This window comes from Ostrea edulis, chromosome 5 (genome assembly GCF_947568905.1).
Source record: "Ostrea edulis chromosome 5, xbOstEdul1.1, whole genome shotgun sequence".
NCBI classification, from domain to species: Eukaryota; Metazoa; Mollusca; class Bivalvia; order Ostreida; family Ostreidae; genus Ostrea; species Ostrea edulis.
In genome coordinates, this window is record NC_079168.1 from 49,046,552 (window position 1) to 49,066,624 (window position 20,073).

General features: G+C 35.8%; 1 protein-coding gene across 1 annotated transcript in view; it reads right to left on the reverse strand.

The window, feature by feature from the left end:
• Nucleotides 1-20,073, reverse strand: part of LOC125649402 (uncharacterized) — a 91,456-nt gene that overhangs the window by 24,794 nt on the left and 46,589 nt on the right. Inside the window, exons 17-18 of the mRNA XM_056164686.1 lie at nt 1,858-1,989; nt 114-235 (exon numbers count right to left, since the gene is read on the reverse strand). Coding sequence (XP_056020661.1) covers nt 114-235; nt 1,858-1,989 — 254 coding nt within the window. The remainder of the gene's footprint in view (nt 1-113; nt 236-1,857; nt 1,990-20,073) is intronic.

Sequence of the window (20,073 nt, forward strand, 5' to 3'; positions counted from 1 at the left end):
GAGTATGACGTATTTTTATTGATAGGTGCATTAACTTATATGATACAGTTACACACATCTTCAGAGTGTTGTAAAAGTTTTAGTTTACATTCCCAAATAATATGAGGGTTTACCTTTTGAAAAGTCCTAGAATTTTCACATTTTTTACCCCTAAACCCGATTTCGCATAAACATGTGACAGGTCTGGTGTGTGCATTGCATATACTATCGTTTGAACAGGTGTTGTTTTTACACTCTGAAAAAGAAATTCAATTTCTCTCTTCAAACTCGAACAATATCTGTGGAAGTCACTTTAAATTTCATCCATTCACAAACCCAGAGAAATTTTTTGTCCAAAGCATTTCTAAAATTTCGCCGTTATGCAAATTAGCAAGCGTTTTTCATGGTAGATAATCATTTCACATACAACTATACAGTGATTCCTTAAATAAGAAAACAGGGTAGGGGCAAAAATGATTGATTGATTGTATATTATTTAACGTCCCACTCGATAATTTTTTACTCATATGGAGACGTCACAATTACCGTTGAAGGGCTGCAAAATCTAGGCCTATGCTCGACGAAAAATGTTTTGGATCTTCATAAACATTCAAATAATGACCCCATTCTTATATATTTGTAGATATAATGATTACAAGTAATCTTAAGTGTATTTTTCTTTATTGGAATGTTGGCAAAATTACATACATGTAATTACAATTTCTTAATATCCTTTGTAAAATCATGGGTATCTTATTACAGAATCTTAGAGCAAAATGCGAGCCTTATAAACATTATAGCAAAAATGATATACATCCCATAAAGTACTGATATCATGTGTTTATTTTAAAGAATTTTATATCAGTGTTCCTCATAAATCATATCTTAAATAAAGCTAGGTTGATGATTCACACTATTTTATGTACTGGGATAGGCCTGCTTATTGAATACTCTATATTTTCTATCGAAGCGCGATTACGTGTTTTAAAAGAATTGTTGATGATAATATTGAATGTATTCATAGCCAATTGTTACATTTGTAACCTTTTGGTGGGGGTCTTTCTTCACATGTTGAAAGTTATATAAATTATCTATCTATAAACGTTAAACAAAAGTTATGTATGCAGTCTATATATTATATATATATATATATATATATAGGGGACGAGAAAAACCAACTCATGGACGAATAATTCATATTTTTATTCTCAATCTGCCATCGATCCGCCCTTTTATGCATGGAAGACAATATTTCGCAAATTGAGTAGAAATTCCTAAAGCACGTTTCACAATTGTCATCTTTGATTTTGTCTTCCTTGTTTTGGATTTTATTCCAAATGATAAACATTGCAAATGTATTCCCATGCTTTAAAATATGGTGTAAAGTGGGCAAGAATGCACTGTACGAGTGACCTGTTCTTCCGACACATTGAGGATATACAATTACCCCCCACCCCCCACCCCACTATCAATAGAAGCACTCTGATACCGTAGTAAAGAACATCATCATAAAAAATCCCACCGAAATTATCAGATTATTGCCGGGGGTGGGGGTGGTGGGGGTGGAGTTGTTAACATTATAGAAATATTACTGGAATAAACTTCCAAAGAAAACTAATGAGCAATATACAAGTCACAAGTAATACCTCTTATAAAATTCACATTATTTTAACTTTGAACTAGTGAAGCAAAACTCCCCTTTTTTTATTTTACTTACAAGTATGGATTTTTGATAAAAATGTAGACCTCGAGAATCAGAAAATCATTATTTCATTGATTTAAAATGTGAAAAAGACAAGGTAATGTTTCTGAGATGTTCAATAAAACATCACAACCACAAAAATTCCATGCAATCAGAGAATATGACGTAAAACTTACCACAAAGTCCGCAAGACTTTTCACAGAACATTGCTGTAGAAGGATCGCTACAAACGTTCATCAGCGCAGCAGGGTCGGCGCAATCGTCCGGACTTCCGTCGATGCATGAAGAAGGTTGAATTGAACTACTTTCTGGAGGATAAGATATACTTTTAAATTTTCATTTCTACTCTGTCTGTAGATATTGAACTACAAATTCTCATTCTATATACTTAGAAAATGATATAAGGTGGCTTGCGATAAAGAATTAACACTGTGTTCCTCGAGATATGAAACTATTTTTGATACAATGTGTGTAGGGAACATGCATCAAAATAACAACTAGTTCTAATTGTAACGGGGACCGTTACAGATGTTCCCCAAACCTCCCCCAATTAAAAAGTGATGTACTTGTGAATCTATAGCAAAAAATCATTTTATTTTAGCCTTTAATTACATGTAGTAAATTCAATATGGTCATTTCAGTACCAAAAAATGAAAGAAAGCGTTGCACGCGCATACACGCGCACGCGTGTATGAATCCGAATTTTTGTTGATGTCGTTCAACAGGCATGTGTATCATATACCCACAGTGTGAATTTCATAACGTTTCCACCAAATATAAGGAAGTTATAGCGATTTTAAAATCGTCCAATCAGAATTCAGCACACGTGCATGCACGTGCTGAGCAGTAATTCTAACCACAGCAATTTGTAAGGAGTACCAAGACACATTTAAACCATTAATATCAATAGAATTTGACGAAAAACAAAAACGTTATCGTCCTTTAAAAATTGAACATTTAAAAAACGTTGCACGCGCATGCGCGTGTGCGTTGGCATTTTTTTGCTACACCAATATATAGATACACATATTGTCTACGTATGCTGTGAATATCATCTCATTCGCTTCATAGATAAGATAGTTACAAACGTTTTAGTATTATCCAATCAAAATGAAGCGCACGTGCATGCGCGTGCAAATTGGTAATTTTGACCATGCAAATCAGTTAAGGGTCTCAATATCTACCTATGATATGAATTTCAAGCCATTTCAATGAACAACAAAAAAGTTAGACTGATTCCAAAGTTAGTGTACAAATTTCGTAATGCGCGTGCACGTGCATGCGTGCGCGTGCTGACAAAATAACTATTATTTTTCATATGTACAAATGATATACTATCATCCTATTTAGGTTTTATATCGCTTCCTTCAATATTCTGATTTTCCATTTTTAGTACCAAAATTGGAATGCACGTGCGCGCGCGTGCATGCACGTGCAGACAAAATGACTATCACTATGCACATCTACAAACGCTATACTATCATCCTGGAAAGTTTCATATTGATCCCTTTTGTAGTTTCTGAGAACACTACCGGACAAAAAAGTACCGGAGAAAAAGAATAATAATAATAATAATAACTAGACACGATCTCGTTGCGAGCAACGAGTAGGTCTTCCGTCCAATTTGTTGATGCACTCGGAGTTAAAAAAAAAAAAAAAAAGACAAATGAGTCCCAATTTAGTTTCCGACTTTAAGACACTTTAGATATAATCAATTTTTCATATCATAAGCTTCTGAAGCAAAGTTGTGGTGAAATTCGTTTGAAATTCGACTCTCCAGGCGAGCCATAAGGCCCGCGGGCCTATTTCTTGATGTCATTTGTTAGCCCTCTATAGACTCAACAACTTTAGTTCTATATGTCTTTACAAAATATTTACCTGTAAAAAGTTATTGAGATCGACCGATATCGACAAAAAATCGACTCTACAGGCGAGCCATTAGGACCATAGGCCTATTTCTTGATATCAATCGATAGATCTCGATAAACTGAACAACTTTTGTTCAATATGTCCTTACAAAATATTTACCAGTTACAAGTTTTTGAAATCGACTGATATCGACAAAAATCGACTCTACAGGCGAGCCATGAGGCCCACAGACCCATTTTTTGATATTGATCGATAGGTTATGACACATTGAACAACTTTTGTTCAATAATGCTTTTCCAAAAATATGTCGTTTTAAAGATATGAGGCGTCAAATATTTACGATTTTGGCCCTTAAAATCTCTAATTATGTAACATATGACCTACTTTTTGATTTGATAAGATCAAGCTCGTTGAGATGAACATTTCCGCTTCAATGACTTATTACAAAATATTAATAGTTTCTGAGATATTCTCATAAACCTTTGGACCCCTCTGGGCCCCTAATTTAAAGGGTCAGCCCCTTTTGCTTGATATCGTAAGAAAGGTCATGACATTTCAAACATTTTTTGTTCAACAAGTATTTAGAAATTCTTTACCGTTCTCGAGTTATTTCTAGAAGTAATTTTTAGGGGCCAAACTGTAGCTCCCTAACGGGGCCACAGAGAGTAAAAATGAAATATGCATATTGTTCAGATCATCATTCTGAACAACTTTTGTTCTTTATTGCTTTTCAAAATATTTGTCGTTTTCGAGATACAAGGGGTAAAACATTTATGGTTTTGGCCCTTAAAATCCCTTATTACGTAACATATGACCTAAATTTTTATCTGAATAGATTTGGATAGTTGAGATGAACATTTTTTGTTCTTTGACTTATACCAAAATATTAACGATTTTTGAGATATTTGATCTAGACTTTGAGCCCTTCTAGATCCCTAATTTAAGGGGCTAGCCCCTAAATCTTGATATTTTCGAAAAGATCTCGTAAATGTGCACAGCTTTTGTTCTACATGTCTTAACAAAATATTTCCAAGAAAAAAGATATTGGAGATCAAAGGTCAAAAATCGCCGAAATCGGCGAAAAATTTTGGCATCCATTTTTTCAGGTCCAGGCGAGCGTTTAGGCAAATCGCCTCCGGTAAAATCGAATCCCCCACAAATCTTCTAAAATGTTTACTCTATCTTGTGTAGAAATTTCAAGACTCTAGCTTCAAAACTAACGGAGGAGATGTGTGGACAACAAGGCCCTTCAAAAAGTCACTAAAAGAGAGATAACTCCTGACCGGAAGTGACGTCAAGCACGAGATTTTGCAAGCAAAGTCTCGTCACCAAAAGACATCTTTCCTGAAAATTTCGTGAAAATCGATCGAGAAATGGCTGAGAAAAACGCGTGTACTACCAAGGAAAATAATAATAATAATAATAACTAGAAATGATCTCGTTGCGAGCAACGAATAGGTCTTCCGTCCAATTTCTCACGAGATAGGACCTTGACTGGAAGAATTCAATTAGTGAATTAGTGAAGAACGACTATACATGAAAGAAATAAACACATACATGTAAGACGTGATTTATCAATTGTAAACAATTTCGGTTTTATTTCATTCACTTTCAAGTATGTCAGTAGTCCATAAAACGACTAAAAATTCCAATTGAACCACGTAGGAACCCACACTAAAAATTTCCATAAAAAATACTGAGTTTTTGGACAACTTCCGGTTTCGAACAACCAACTTCCGGTTTCAAATAACCAACTTCCGCTGGAAATGATATGACTTATTACACTGTATTAAAAACTTTTATGAGGATTAGAATTTAAAAAATGAAATATTACATATTTTTATGGTACTTCCGGCGGATGACGGAAGTGACAGCAAGAAAATTGAAACACGTATGTCACATCTACAAGTCACTATCTAACTTTCCTGAAAGCTTCAAGACTCAATCTTTGAGTATTTATGAGAAAACACTTGGAGAAAAAAAACCCGGAAATCGTACATATTTAACGAACGGAAGTGAATTTTGAAAGAAAAAAACCAATAATTCACTATACTCTGAAGATGGATAATGTCAATTATATATTTGAAAATCACAAAAACACTTGCTTTATAAGCGAGAGATATGATAGCAAAGAAAAACCATTTTTCCGAAGTTTTTCTCTAAAAACCGGAAGTTGCTGGTTAAACTTCCGGTAAGACTAACATTTTCTGAAACGACACAAGAGACCTAATTAATCTATGCAAGTTTTATTTCAAAAGCATAATTTTGAAATTTGGCGTTTCTTTTGTTCACTTCCGGTAACGGCCGGAAGTGACGGATAATAATGATAAACCTTTATTACAGAGCTACAAGTCACCATCTATCATCCCTAAAAGTTTGAAGACTCAATCTTTAACAGTTTATGAGAAAACGCCCGGACAAAATGTCATTTGAAAAACGGAAATTCGGCCGTAACTTGCGACCGGAAGTGAATTTTGAAAAAGGATTAAAGGGTACTCCAGAGTTGGATAATGTCAAAAAAATCTGTAAATATCGTAGTAAAAAGTTGATAGATAAGCGAGATATGCGAAGACAAAGAAATATCTATTTTTCGAAGTTTTTCTCTAAAAACCGGAAGTTGTTGGTTAAACTTCCGGTAAGTGTAACATTTTTTGAAACACCGAAAGAGACCGAATTAATCTGTGCAAGTTTTATTTCAAAAGCATAATTTTGAAATTTGACGTTTCTTTTATTCACTTCCGGTGACGGACGGAAGTGACGGATGGCAATGATAAACCTTATTACAGAGCTACAAGTCACCATCTATCATCCCTAAAAGTTTGAAGACTCAATCTTTAACCGTTTATGAGAAAACGCCCGGACAAAATGTCATTTGAAAAACGGAAATACAGCCGTAACTTGCGACCAGCAGTGATTTTAGCAAAACCAAAAAAGACCGTTCTAGACAACCCTATTTTACATCTTTCCTGAAAGTTTCATGAAAATCTATCCAACCGTTTTTGAGAAATCGCGTGCACAATATCGGTAAGAAAAAGAACAATAATAATAATAATAACGAGCTATAACTGTGTTGGGATGCCAACACAAATGTCTCCGAACACTTCCCCATGTCAGAAATGCTTTTTGATGTCAGATATGCACTGAGGATCCTCAAAAAACCCTAAAAACTGAATTTGGTTGAAATCCGACGGACTTGATTTTTGGCGGCCATTTTCTTCAATGGCGGCCATTTTGAAACATTTGAAAATTGATTGGAAGGAAATACTGATGCTAGAAATGAATTGTGAACCCTCCATTTACCCCAGAACCCAAATGTTGTAGAGCTTTTAACACTTTGAAATATTTCGGTATATGGCGGCCATTTTGAAAATGGCGGCTCCAAAATGGTGGAAATGGACTCAGGGTGACCATATTACCCTAGATATCGAATTTGGTTGAAATCCGACAACCTTGAGTTTTAGACGTTTTTTGGCCGCCATCTTGAAACGGCGGCCATTTTGAAAATTTGAAAAGTTGAATGCACCCCTCCTAGTGACCCCCTATCAGCTCACAAAGTTTGAAGTGGATCTGTCGAAGAACTTTCACAAAATCGGTCGGACAAATTTCTCACTAAAGAAGAGGAAAAATAAGAAGAAAAGAATAAGAATAATAAGAACGAGCTATAACTGTGTTGGGATGCCAACACAAATGTCTCCGAACACCTCCCCATGTCAGAAATGGTTTTTAATGCCAGATATGCACTCAGGATCCTCAAAAAACCCTAGAAACTAAGTTTGGTTGAAATCCGACGGACTTGCTTTTTGACCGCCATTTTCTTGAATGGCGGCCATTTTGAAACATTTGAAAATAGATTGGAAGGAAATACTGACGCTAGAAATGAACTGTGGACCCTCCAATTACCCCAGAAATCATATGTTGTAGAGATTTTAACATTTTCAAATATTTTGGTATATGGCGGCCATTTTGAAAATGGCGGCTCCAAAATTTTTTTTTTTGATGGTGGGAATGAACTCGGAGTCACCAAGTTACTCTAGAAATAAAATTTGGTTGAAATCCGACAACATTGATTTTTTGTCGTTTTTGGCCGCCATTTTGAAACGGCGGCCATTTTGAAAATTTCGAAAGTTGATTGCACCCCTCCTCATGACCTCCTATCAGATCACAAAGTTTGAAGTGGATCTGTTGAAACACTTTCATAAAATCGAGCGGACAAATTTCTCTGGAAAGAAGAGGAATAAAAAGAAGAAGAAAATAAGAATAATAAGAAACGGAGCAAAAACAATATGTCTCCGACACTTTGTGTTCGGAGACATAATAATAAGAAACGGAGCAAAAACAATATGTCTCCGACACTTTGTGTTCGGAGACATAATAATAATAGAGGAAAAGAAACATAAGAATCACTATAAGGTCTTCCGTTGAGACGGAAGACCTTAACTAGATGCGATCTCGTTGCGAGCAACGAGTGGGTCTTCCGTCCAATTTTAGATGCGATGAGATAAGAATTTGACTGAGATTTTTGTTCATAAATAATGATACAAATATATTGTCTAGACGTACAATTTAGTTTCGGTAGTGTTTTACAAATATTGATCATTTAAGTGTTATAGATTAAAGACTCTCTGCCCCTATCGGCCACTAATTAAAGGGGTCAGCCTTTTTTCGAGAGAAAAAATAATAATGTTATTTACTGCGATACACATTCGACTGATCAAGCGAGTCATGTCGCCCGGAGGCCTAAATTTGATATCATTCTAGATATATCTTTCAAAACTGAACAAATTTTGTTCTACATGTCCTATGGAAATTGTCTTGAGAAAAAAGTTATTGATTGCGACATTTATCAGACTGTTAAGGCAAGTCATAAGGCCCGTGCGCCTTTTTCTTGATATCGTTTGAAAGATCTTGGAAAACTGAACAACTTTTGTTCTACATGTCTTATCAAAAGATTCTCGAGAAAAAAGTTAGTAATTGTGACACTAATCAAACTGTTCAGGCGAGCCATGAGGCCCGTTGGCCTTTTTCATGATGTTGTTCGAAAGATCTTGCAAAACTGAACAACTTTTGTTCTAGATGTCTTATGAAAAGTTTTTTGACAAAAATGTTATAGATTGCAACAATAACCCAACTGTTCAGGTGAGCCATGAGACCCACAGGCCTATTTCTTAACATCGTTAGTTAACGCTTGCGAAACTGAACAACTTTTGTTCTACATGTCTTGTCAAAAGTTTCTCGAGAAAAAAGTTATTAATGTTATTAATTGTGATACAAATTGGACTGTTCAGGCGAGCCATGACGCCCGGAGGCCAATTTTTTGATATCATTAGATAGATCTTGCAAAACTGAACAACTTTTATTCTACATGTCTTCTCAAAAGTTTCGTGAGAAAAAAGTTAATCATTGTAACAGAAATTCAATGGTTCAGGCGAGCATTGAGGCCCATGGACCCATTTCTTGATACGGCACGAAAGATCTCAATAAACTGTACAACTTTTGTTATATATGTCTAAACAAAATATTTACGAGTAAAAAGTTCTAATTTAAAATGTGGAAAAAAATTGGGCACTTTTTAAAACTCCAATTTCGACTCCTACCGAGCTTCCATACTAGGCACTTCCGGAAATTTTGAAAACCCAGGTGCACAACTACAACATGTCGTCTAACATCACTGAAAATTTCAGCACTCTACCTTTTATCGTTTTTGAGTTTTTGTCTGGACAAAATGGTCATCTGAAAATCGATAAAAGGGGGATAACTTCCAACCGGAAGTGATTTTTCAAAAATTGAAACGGCGGTACAAACTTCAAATGGCAACGCATCAATCCTGAAAATTTGAATCAAATCGATCCAGCCATCTCCGAGAAATCTTCTGCACAAAAATCGGTAAGGAGAAAAAAAAGAATAATAATAATAACTAGACACGATCTCGTTGCGAGCAACGAGTAGGTCTTCCGTCCGATTTGTTGATGCACTCGGAGTTAAAAAAAAAAAAAAAAAAAAGACAAATGAGTTCCAATTTAATTTCCGACTTTAAGACACTTTAGATATAATCAATTTTTCATATCATAAGCTTCTGAAGCAAAGTTGCGGTGAAATTCGTTTGAAATTCGACTCTCCAGGCGAGCCATAAGGCACGCGGGCCTATTTCTTGATGTCATTTGTTAGCCCTCTATAGACTCAACAACTTTAGTTCTATATGTCTTTACAAAATATTTACCTGTAAAAAGTTATTGAGATCGACCGATATCGACAAAAAATCGACTCTACAGGCGAGCCATTAGGACCATAGGCCTATTTCTTGATATCAATCGATAGATCTCGATAAACTGAACAACTTTTGTTCAATATGTCCTTACAAAATATTTACCAGTTACAAGTTTTTGAAATCGACTGATATCGACAAAAATCGACTCTACAGGCGAGCCATGAGGCCCACAGACCCATTTTTTGATATTGATCGATAGGTTATGACACATTGAACAACTTTTGTTCAATAATGCTTTTCCAAAAATATGTCGTTTTAAAGATATGAGGCGTCAAATATTTACGATTTTGGCCCTTAAAATCTCTAATTACGTAACATATGACCTACTTTTTGATTTGATAAGATCAAGCTCGTTGAGATGAACATTTCCGTTTCTACAACTTATTATAAAATATTAATAGTTTCTGAGATATTCTGAAAAACATTTCGACCCTTCTGAAGCCCTAATTTAAAGGGCCAGCCCGTTTTGCTTGATATCGTAAGAAAGGTCTTGTCATTTTAAACATTTTTTGCTCAACAAGTATTTAGAAATTCTTTACCGTTCTCGAGTTATCTCTACAAGAAATATTTAGGGGCCAAACTGTAGCTCCCTAACGAGGCCACATAGGGAAAAAACGAAATGTACATATTGTTTAGATTATCATTCTGAACAACTTTTGTTCAATAATGCTTTTCAAAATATTTGTCGTTTTCAAGATATGAGGCGTCAATTATTTATGATTTTGGCCCTTAAAATCCCTTATTACGTAACATATGACCTACTTGTTGATTTGATAAGAACAAGCTCGTTTAGATGAACATTTCCGCTTCAATGACTTATTACAAAATATTAATAGTTTCTGAGATATTCTCATAAACCTTTGGACCCTTCTGGGCCCCTAATTTAAAGGGTCAGCCCCTTTTGCTTGATATCGTAAGAAAGGTCATGACATTTCAAACATTTTTTGTTCAACAAGTATTTAGAAATTCTTTACCGTTCTCGAGTTATTTCTAGAAGTAATTTTTAGGGGCCAAACTGTAGCTCCCTAACGGGGCCACATAGGGTAAAAACGAAATATGCATATTGTTCAGATCATCATTCTGAACAACTTTTGTTCTTTATTGCTTTTCAAAATATTTGTCGTTTTCGAGATACAAGGGGTAAAAAAATTATGGTTTTGGCCCTTAAAATCCCTTATTACGTAACATATGACCTAAATTTTTATCTGAATAGATTTGGATAGTTGAGATGAACATTTTTTGTTCTTTGACTTATACCAAAATATTAACGATTTTTGAGATATTTGATCTAGACTTTGAGCCCTTCTAGATCCCTAATTTAAGGGGCTAGCCCCTAAATCTTGATATTTTCGAAAAGATCTCGTAAATGTGCACAACTTTTGTTCTACATGTCTTAACAAAATATTTCCAAGAAAAAAGATATTGGAGATCAAAGGTCAAAAATCGCCGAAATCGGCGAAAAATTTTGGCATCCATTTTTTCAGGTCCAGGCGAGCGTTTAGGCAAATCGCCTCCGGTAAAATCGAATCCCCCACAAATCTTCTAAAATGTTTACTCTATCTTGTGTAGAAATTTCAAGACTCTAGCTTCAAAACTAACGGAGGAGATGCGTGGACAACAAGGCCCTTTAAAAAGTCACTAAAAGAGAGATAACTCCTGACCGGAAGTGACGTCAAGCACGAAAGTCTCGTCACCAAAAGACATCTTTCCTGAAAATTTCGTGAAAATCGATCGAGAAATGGCTGAGAAAAACGCGTGTACTACCAAGGAAAATAATAATAATAATAACTAGACACGATCTCGTTGCGAGCAACGAGTAGGTCTTCCGTCCGATTTGTTGATGCACTCGGAGTTAAAAAAAAAAAGAAAAGACAAATGAGTCCCAATTTAGTTTCCGACTTTAAGACACTTTAGATATAATCAATTTTTCATATCATAAGCTTCTGAAGCAAAGTTGCGGTGAAATTCGTTTGAAATTCGACTCTCCAGGCGAGCCATAAGGCACGCGGGCCTATTTCTTGATGTCATTTGTTAGCCCTCTATAGACTCAACAACTTTAGTTCTATATGTCTTTACAAAATATTTACCTGTAAAAAGTTATTGAGATCGACCGATATCGACAAAAAATCGACTCTACAGGCGAGCCATTAGGACCATAGGCCTATTTCTTGATATCAATCGATAGATCTCGATAAACTGAACAACTTTTGTTCAATATGTCCTTACAAAATATTTACCAGTTACAAGTTTTTGAAATCGACTGATATCGACAAAAATCGACTCTACAGGCGAGCCATGAGGCCCACAGACCCATTTTTTGATATTGATCGATAGGTTATGACACATTGAACAACTTTTGTTCAATAATGCTTTTCCAAAAATATGTCGTTTTAAAGATATGAGGCGTCAAATATTTACGATTTTGGCCCTTAAAATCTCTAATTACGTAACATATGACCTACTTTTTGATTTGATAAGATCAAGCTCGTTGAGATGAACATTTCCGTTTCTACAACTTATTATAAAATATTAATAGTTTCTGAGATATTCTGAAAAACATTTCGACCCTTCTGAAGCCCTAATTTAAAGGGCCAGCCCGTTTTGCTTGATATCGTAAGAAAGGTCTTGTCATTTTAAACATTTTTTGCTCAACAAGTATTTAGAAATTCTTTACCGTTCTCGAGTTATCTCTACAAGAAATATTTAGGGGCCAAACTGTAGCTCCCTAACGAGGCCACATAGGGAAAAAACGAAATGTACATATTGTTTAGATTATCATTCTGAACAACTTTTGTTCAATAATGCTTTTCAAAATATTTGTCGTTTTCAAGATATGAGGCGTCAATTATTTATGATTTTGGCCCTTAAAATCCCTTATTACGTAACATATGACCTACTTGTTGATTTGATAAGAACAAGCTCGTTTAGATGAACATTTCCGCTTCAATGACTTATTACAAAATATTAATAGTTTCTGAGATATTCTCATAAACCTTTGGACCCTTCTGGGCCCCTAATTTAAAGGGTCAGCCCCTTTTGCTTGATATCGTAAGAAAGGTCATGACATTTCAAACATTTTTTGTTCAACAAGTATTTAGAAATTCTTTACCGTTCTCGAGTTATTTCTAGAAGTAATTTTTAGGGGCCAAACTGTAGCTCCCTAACGGGGCCACATAGGGTAAAAACGAAATATGCATATTGTTCAGATCATCATTCTGAACAACTTTTGTTCTTTATTGCTTTTCAAAATATTTGTCGTTTTCAAGATACAAGGGGTAAAACATTTATGGTTTTGGCCCTTAAAATCCCTTATTACGTAACATATGACCTAAATTTTTATCTGAATAGATTTGGATAGTTGAGATGAACATTTTTTGTTCTTTGACTTATACCAAAATATTAACGATTTTTGAGATATTTGATCTAGACTTTGAGCCCTTCTAGATCCCTAATTTAAGGGGCTAGCCCCTAAATCTTGATATTTTCGAAAAGATCTCGTAAATGTGCATAACTTTTGTTCTACATGTCTTAACAAAATATTTCCAAGAAAAAAGATATTGGAGATCAAAGGTCAAAAATCGCCGAAATCGGCGAAAAATTTTGGCATCCATTTTTTCAGGTCCAGGCGAGCGTTTAGGCAAATCGCCTCCGGTAAAATCGAATCCCCCACAAATCTTCTAAAATGTTTACTCTATCTTGTGTAGAAATTTCAAGACTCTAGCTTCAAAACTGACGGAGGAGATGTGTAGACAACAAGGCCCTTCAAAAAGTCACTAAAAGAGAGATAACTCCTGACCGGAAGTGACGTCAAGCACGAAATTTTGCAAGCAAAGTCTCGTCACCAAACGACATCTTTCCTGAAAATTTCGTGAAAATCGATCGAGAAATGGCTGAGAAAAACGCGTGTACTACCAAGGAAAATAATAATAATAATAATAATGAAGAAGAAGAACGCGAACAATAATAGTAAGGTCTTCCGCAGGAGACGGAAGACCTTAATGAAGAACAAGAACGCGAACAATAATAGTAAGGTCTTCCGCAGGAGACGGAAGACCTTAATGAAGAAGAAGAACGCGAACAATAATAGTAAGGTCTTCCGCAGGAGACGGAAGACCTTAATAATAACTAGAAACTCATTACTAGTAATGAGTAGGTCTTCTGTTAGATCACTTCCGGTAAAGAGCTTTCTGTTCCTACGAAAACCATTTAAATATATCAGAAAATGTGCCTTAACAATGAATGAGAAATGTATTATCGAATTTTTTACTCCTTTCTCGTAACTTCCGGTGATGACCGGAAGTACTTTTATGATGCGTTTTCCTATAAATGGCAGCGACTCTTTACTGTCTATATTCTCTGAAAATTTCACGTCTCTATCTGAAAGAGTTCTCAACAAAAAGAAGTAGACTAAAGAAAGAAAAAGTAGTAGGTTACTACCGACCGGAAGTCAATTTTGAAAAACAAAATGATCCAAACTCTAGAAGTTGATACTTTTATTATGACATGTGAAAATCATATGAAAGACTTCAAATATACGCGAGATTTATGGTGACAAAGAGATGAAAAGTAGAAATGTATTTTATCAAGAAACCGGAAGTAGTTGTTTTGACTACCAACGGAGTCAATATTCTTTTGACACTTTCAAAGAGACTTAATAAACTAGTATAGGTTTCAATTTACAAGAAAAAGTTTGAAATTTGCGATTCTTTCCATCACTTCCGGTGACGACAGGAAGTGACGGTCGACATGTTCAACCCTCTACTGCACGACTGCAAACGGAGATTTATAATTCCTGAATAATTGATGAACCTATATTTTACCTTTTCCAAGAAAAATGCTGGACAAAATTCCTTTTGAGAAACAGAAAATCGGCCATATTTTCCGACCGGAAGTGAATTTTGTAAAAACAAAAATAGTTATAGGAAGGTCCTTTCATAAGACATTATTCCTGAAAATTTCAAGAAAATCTATCCACCATCTCTGAGAAATCACTCGAAGAAATCGGAAAATCGACATTTTTCAAATACTTCCGGTATAGACCGGAAGTGACGGACGAAAAAATTGAATGTATGTGTACAATGGACTAATGTTAGTTGATCAACTCTACAAGTTTCAAGCGTCTATCTATATTCATTATTGAGAAACTGAAAAAACAAGGTTTGAATATGTCCACCCCATATCTCACGACCGGAAGTGAATTTTACATAAATATTTAAATTTACTTTAGACATTTATAATGTCTATAACATATGTAAAATTCAAATCATTAACTTGTTTTATGACCGAGATTTATGGCACTGAAAAATGAGAGAATGAATAGTTTTTCTTTCATATAACCGGAAGTTGGAGATTCAACTTCCGGTGGGGTCAATAGTTTTTGAGAATTAGAACGAGACCAAATAAACCGATATAGGTTTCAATTTGAAAGAAAAAAGTTTGAAATTTATGATTTATTAATCACTTCCGGTGACGACCGGAAGTGACGGCCGACATTCTTACCCCCCTACTGCACCCCTACAAAGTGAGATCTATTAACTCTGAAATTTTGGTGACTCTATCTTTTACCGTTTCTGAGAAAAACGATTGACAACGAAAACAGCTCATAAGCCGTATTTGCCGACCGGAAGAGAATTTTACAAAAATATTTGAGGTTACTCTAGACATTTATAGTGACTATAATATATGTAAAACTCAACTCATTAACTAGTTTCATGACCGAGATTTATGGCACTGAAAAATGAGAGAATGAATAGTCTTTCTTTGATATAACCGGAAGTTGGAGATTCAACTTCCGGTGGGGTCAACATTTTTTGAGAATTAGAACGAGATATAGTAAACCAAAGTGGGTTTCAATTTGAAAGAAAAAAGTTTGAAATTGATGATTTATTTGATCACTTCCGGTGACGACCGGAAGTGACGGCGACAAAAAATATTACGTGCATGCACCATAGAGAAAATAGATCTATCATCCCTGAAAGTTTCATTCGATTATCTTTAGTGGTTTTCAAGTTTACCCCCGGACAAAGTTTCTTTCAAAAACCGGAAAATCAGACGTATCTGACGAACGGAAGTGAATTTTGAAAAAATGAAAAAAATACCTCGAGGTACCATCGTTCCCTATAACCTGTGAAAGTTTCAGGAAAATCCATCCAACGGTCTCGGAGACGAAAGGGAAAAAATAATAATAATAACTAGTAATCCTAATTGTTCGCGAACAATTAGAGGGATTTCCACCTACAATGATTTAAAAAAAGATATTTAAGAATATTTAAGATGATGTACGAAACTCAAAACGACCTTGAAAATTTAAATAATAATTTTCACGATGACTTTGACCTCATTTTGAAGGTCAAAGGTCATCGCTCTTAATGCAAATGATCCCATGTCTCTATCTATATTAATGTAAAAGTTATCAGCTTAAAAACGTTAATCAAGACATTCAGGGGCAATAATTTGTTTAGGGGTTTTCGGTTACTTTCGGTTAGTTTCTCAATGCTAAAAATCCTTTGAAAGACCTTTAAAATGGAAAAAAAAAATGATGATGACCTTGACCTTTGACCTTGACCTCATTTTGAAGGTCAAAGGTCATCGATCTTAAAGCAAGTGGCCCCATGTCTCTATCTATATTAATATAAAAGTTATAGGCTTAGATAATCCCTTTGATTATTTTTTCTTTGCAAGAGGGTTTTACTGTGAATTCATTAGCGAAGGTTTCGTGTCTCTATGACTTTCCGTTAAGTAGGAGTAGCGATAACAAGGTTTTCGACGCGAGTCTCCGAAATTCACAGAAGGGTCAAAGTTCAAAGTTGTAATGCATACTATCAAAACCAATCAAGAAGTCAATACTTACCCATATAATATTTCAACGCTATCTTAAGCAGGAAAGAGAGTATAAAAAGTGCTATTTTTTCCTCTTTTCTGATGACCTTGACCTTTGACCTTGACCTAATTTTCAAGGTCAAAGGTCACCGATCCTATTCCAGTTGGTCCCATGTCTCTACGACAAACCGTTCTCAAGCTCGACATGTTTTACGAATAAATCGCAAAACATAAAGAGGCATTAACTCCCTTTAAGGGACACCGAATCCCTTCATTTTAAATTCTTCGCTTCTACTAATTACCCTCTATGTTTTAGAAAAGGTTTCATCCTCCTATCATTTACGGTTACAAAGTAGAAGCGCTAACAATGATTTCTGCGAAAGGTCCAATAACTCCGTAAGGGGTCAAAGTTCAATTACGCAGGGTGAACTGTATTCGTTTCTCAAGAAGTACTATATGATGGACTATAAAGTTTTTCAATAAGTCTTAAGACGAAAAAAATTTTTGACGGCAGGAAAATAATAAACAGAACAATAACAATAGGACTTTCCACAGAAAGGTGGAAAGCCCTAATAATAATAAACAGTAGAATCACTAGAAGGTCTTCCGTTGGAGACGGAAGACCTTAATAAGAAACAGAGTAAAAACAATATGTTCCCAAACTTTGTTTGGGGAACATAAAAATGCAAATGGTGATGAAAGGTGAAGATAACGAACAGTGATCCATCTCATAACTCCTATAGCCAATACAAATAGATAGTTCAGCAAACACGGACCTCTCGACACACCAGAAGTAGGATCAGATGCCTAGGACGAGTAAACATCCCCTGTCGAGCAGTCACACCCGCCGTGAGCCCTATATCTTGATCAGCTACATGGATTTATCTGTGGTCAAAATCAGTGTGCCAAGAACGGTCTAACAATCGATATGAAACACGTCAGACAGCATTTGCCCAATGATAGGTTGTATTGGCAAACTAGATCGTTATAACGACCACAGAATTTCCGAAATGCTGACTTTAAACGAGACTGTTGAAACCCCTGTACCATCAACTTGTTTGTCAGTAGCTTACCTCGATTTAAAAATTGTTATACACATAACAGGACCTTGCGTATCGAATCAGTTTAGAGATATAAACACCATATGCAGGTAATTATGGAATATTGCTACATAAATATGGGAAGTTGACGATGAAGAAGCTGAAATAATTCCGTTTGTCATAAAGTTGAGTTGTTAGTTTGTCGTTATTATCTACTTTCAATAAAATATCTAAGTATGAAGCAGAAGTGGACGACTCTGTGGTGTCTTTTATTTCGAGTTCACAGAGATATATCGAATCGGCATATGAATGAAAGTTATTATTGTTAATAGACAAAACGCCATCATTATATCCGAATTTCGACTTGAAGGCCACAGCAAGGCCTTCTCATGTAGAAGTTTTTTTTTTACTAAATTCTGCTTCATGGAAATATCAAAACAGGTCAGCTAACAAAGGAGCACAATTCGTGCCCATGGGAATTCCAACAGACTGTTGGAAGACCTCATCCCCAAAGACCACGAAGATATTGTCAATGAGGAACTTTAGCATATTTTTTATTTCAACTTCAGAGTACTTGTGCGTGGAATCAGAGTGGTGTTTAACAAAATAATATTTGAATGACTGATCACTAGATATGAATATTTTCGTTCTCCATTTTTGTTGAAAAAGCAACTGTCTATGATGACAAAAGCTTTAGTCTTTAATATATCGCGAGGAATGGTCGTGTAAAGTGTTGAAAAGTAATACGTTTTGATGTTGATTTGAGAAAAAGTTGTGCGATTTCAAGTTTACTGAAAGATCTTTAGAATTTTTTAACACATTTGATATAACCACTTCTGACATATGTAGTGACAAAGTAAGTTTGCAGTTTCTCCTTCACAGCTGTTAATATTTTCGTGAGGAGCAAAAATAGGGGCTTGGTAGAGCACATATTGGATCTAGCAATGTATCTTTGTAAGGGTTTTTATGTAGTTTAGGAATCCAGTATAGGTACGGTAACTCGTATTCATTCGACCCATTGACTGGGATATCAAACGTGCCTAAAACTTAATCATGGTTTTGAAGAATTTCATCTTTTGAAAGGGCAGTTGGAGTATAAGAACGATTACCAAAAGTGAAATCAATATCGTTCGTTTAATATAGAGTGGTAATAATGAGCCTTACAAAGACAGTGTTGTTACAAGCTTTATCAGCTGGAACAAAAACATATTCCTCGTGTAACCTATCTAATTCTTTTATCACTTCTGGTTTACTAAACACAGATGAATAGATTGTACGTTATTTTGTTTTAATATGTCTAATGCGGGATTTTTAATATTCCTATTATACTTTTAATCCATTCTGACAATATATCATGTTCTTTTTCATATTTAGCCCATCGTCTGGCATAAACTTCGAGAGAATTCATAATAGATATAAAGTTCTGTCGGCAATTGAAAGACCGAGGTTCTCTGTATTTAGAACCCTTTAGAATAAGTGATTTGAGGTCCTCATTTTCAACTATCGTATATCAACATCACCAGTAATGATGACGTATCCAGCTGGACTATTGTTGAAAGAAGATGAAGAACAAGAACACGTAGGTGGATTAAGTATAAGATGGTCTATATCTAGGCACTGCAAAGTTTGTTTATAATTAAAAAGTTTGGATGTAATAGTAGAAGTATATTTGTAGGGAATACTGGATATATTTAATATGTTGTTGTTGATGGCATCTGTAGGTCTCGGGAGACCATGAAGTCTGCGCCTGGAAATTCACGGGGGAACAGCGACGGTTATGACTGTAGAGACGGATGCGGGAGCGGCATGCCCTGTTACAGTTGTCGCTTGTGAATGCAGCGTCTCCTGGTGTCCTCTGGCTGTTTTTGTGACGGGTGCACCTGTCCTCAGCGGCTTGTCTGAGCTTGGCTTCCCCTCTTCGGAGTCTTCTACCAAGCTCTTGTCTCCACCTGTCACTGACACTGACTATCTTCTCCCATATGTTTGCGGCCGTGTTTAGAAACTTAGAAACACGCTTGCAGACAACGTTGAAGCTGAGTTGGGGGGCGTCCTTGGGCTCTCGTGCCGGTCACCAGCTCACCGTACAACAGTTCCTTGGGGATCCTACCGTCTGACATGCGGTGGACATGGGCCAACCAACAGAAGCGACGTTGATGTAACAGTGTGAATCTGGGCGCGTGACAAAACTGTGTTCTTGGTCGTCTTGTCACTGATGCGCCGAAGGCTGTGCATGTGGAAAACGTTCAGCTTGCGTTCTTGTCTGGATTACAGAGTCCATGACTCACTTCTGTACAGCAGTGTATTGTGCACATAACGTCCATAGACTGCCACCTTGGTGTGTTCTCTCAGCTTGCCGTTTTCCCACATCCTCTTTGGCAGTTTGCCCTGAGTTGTTGCTG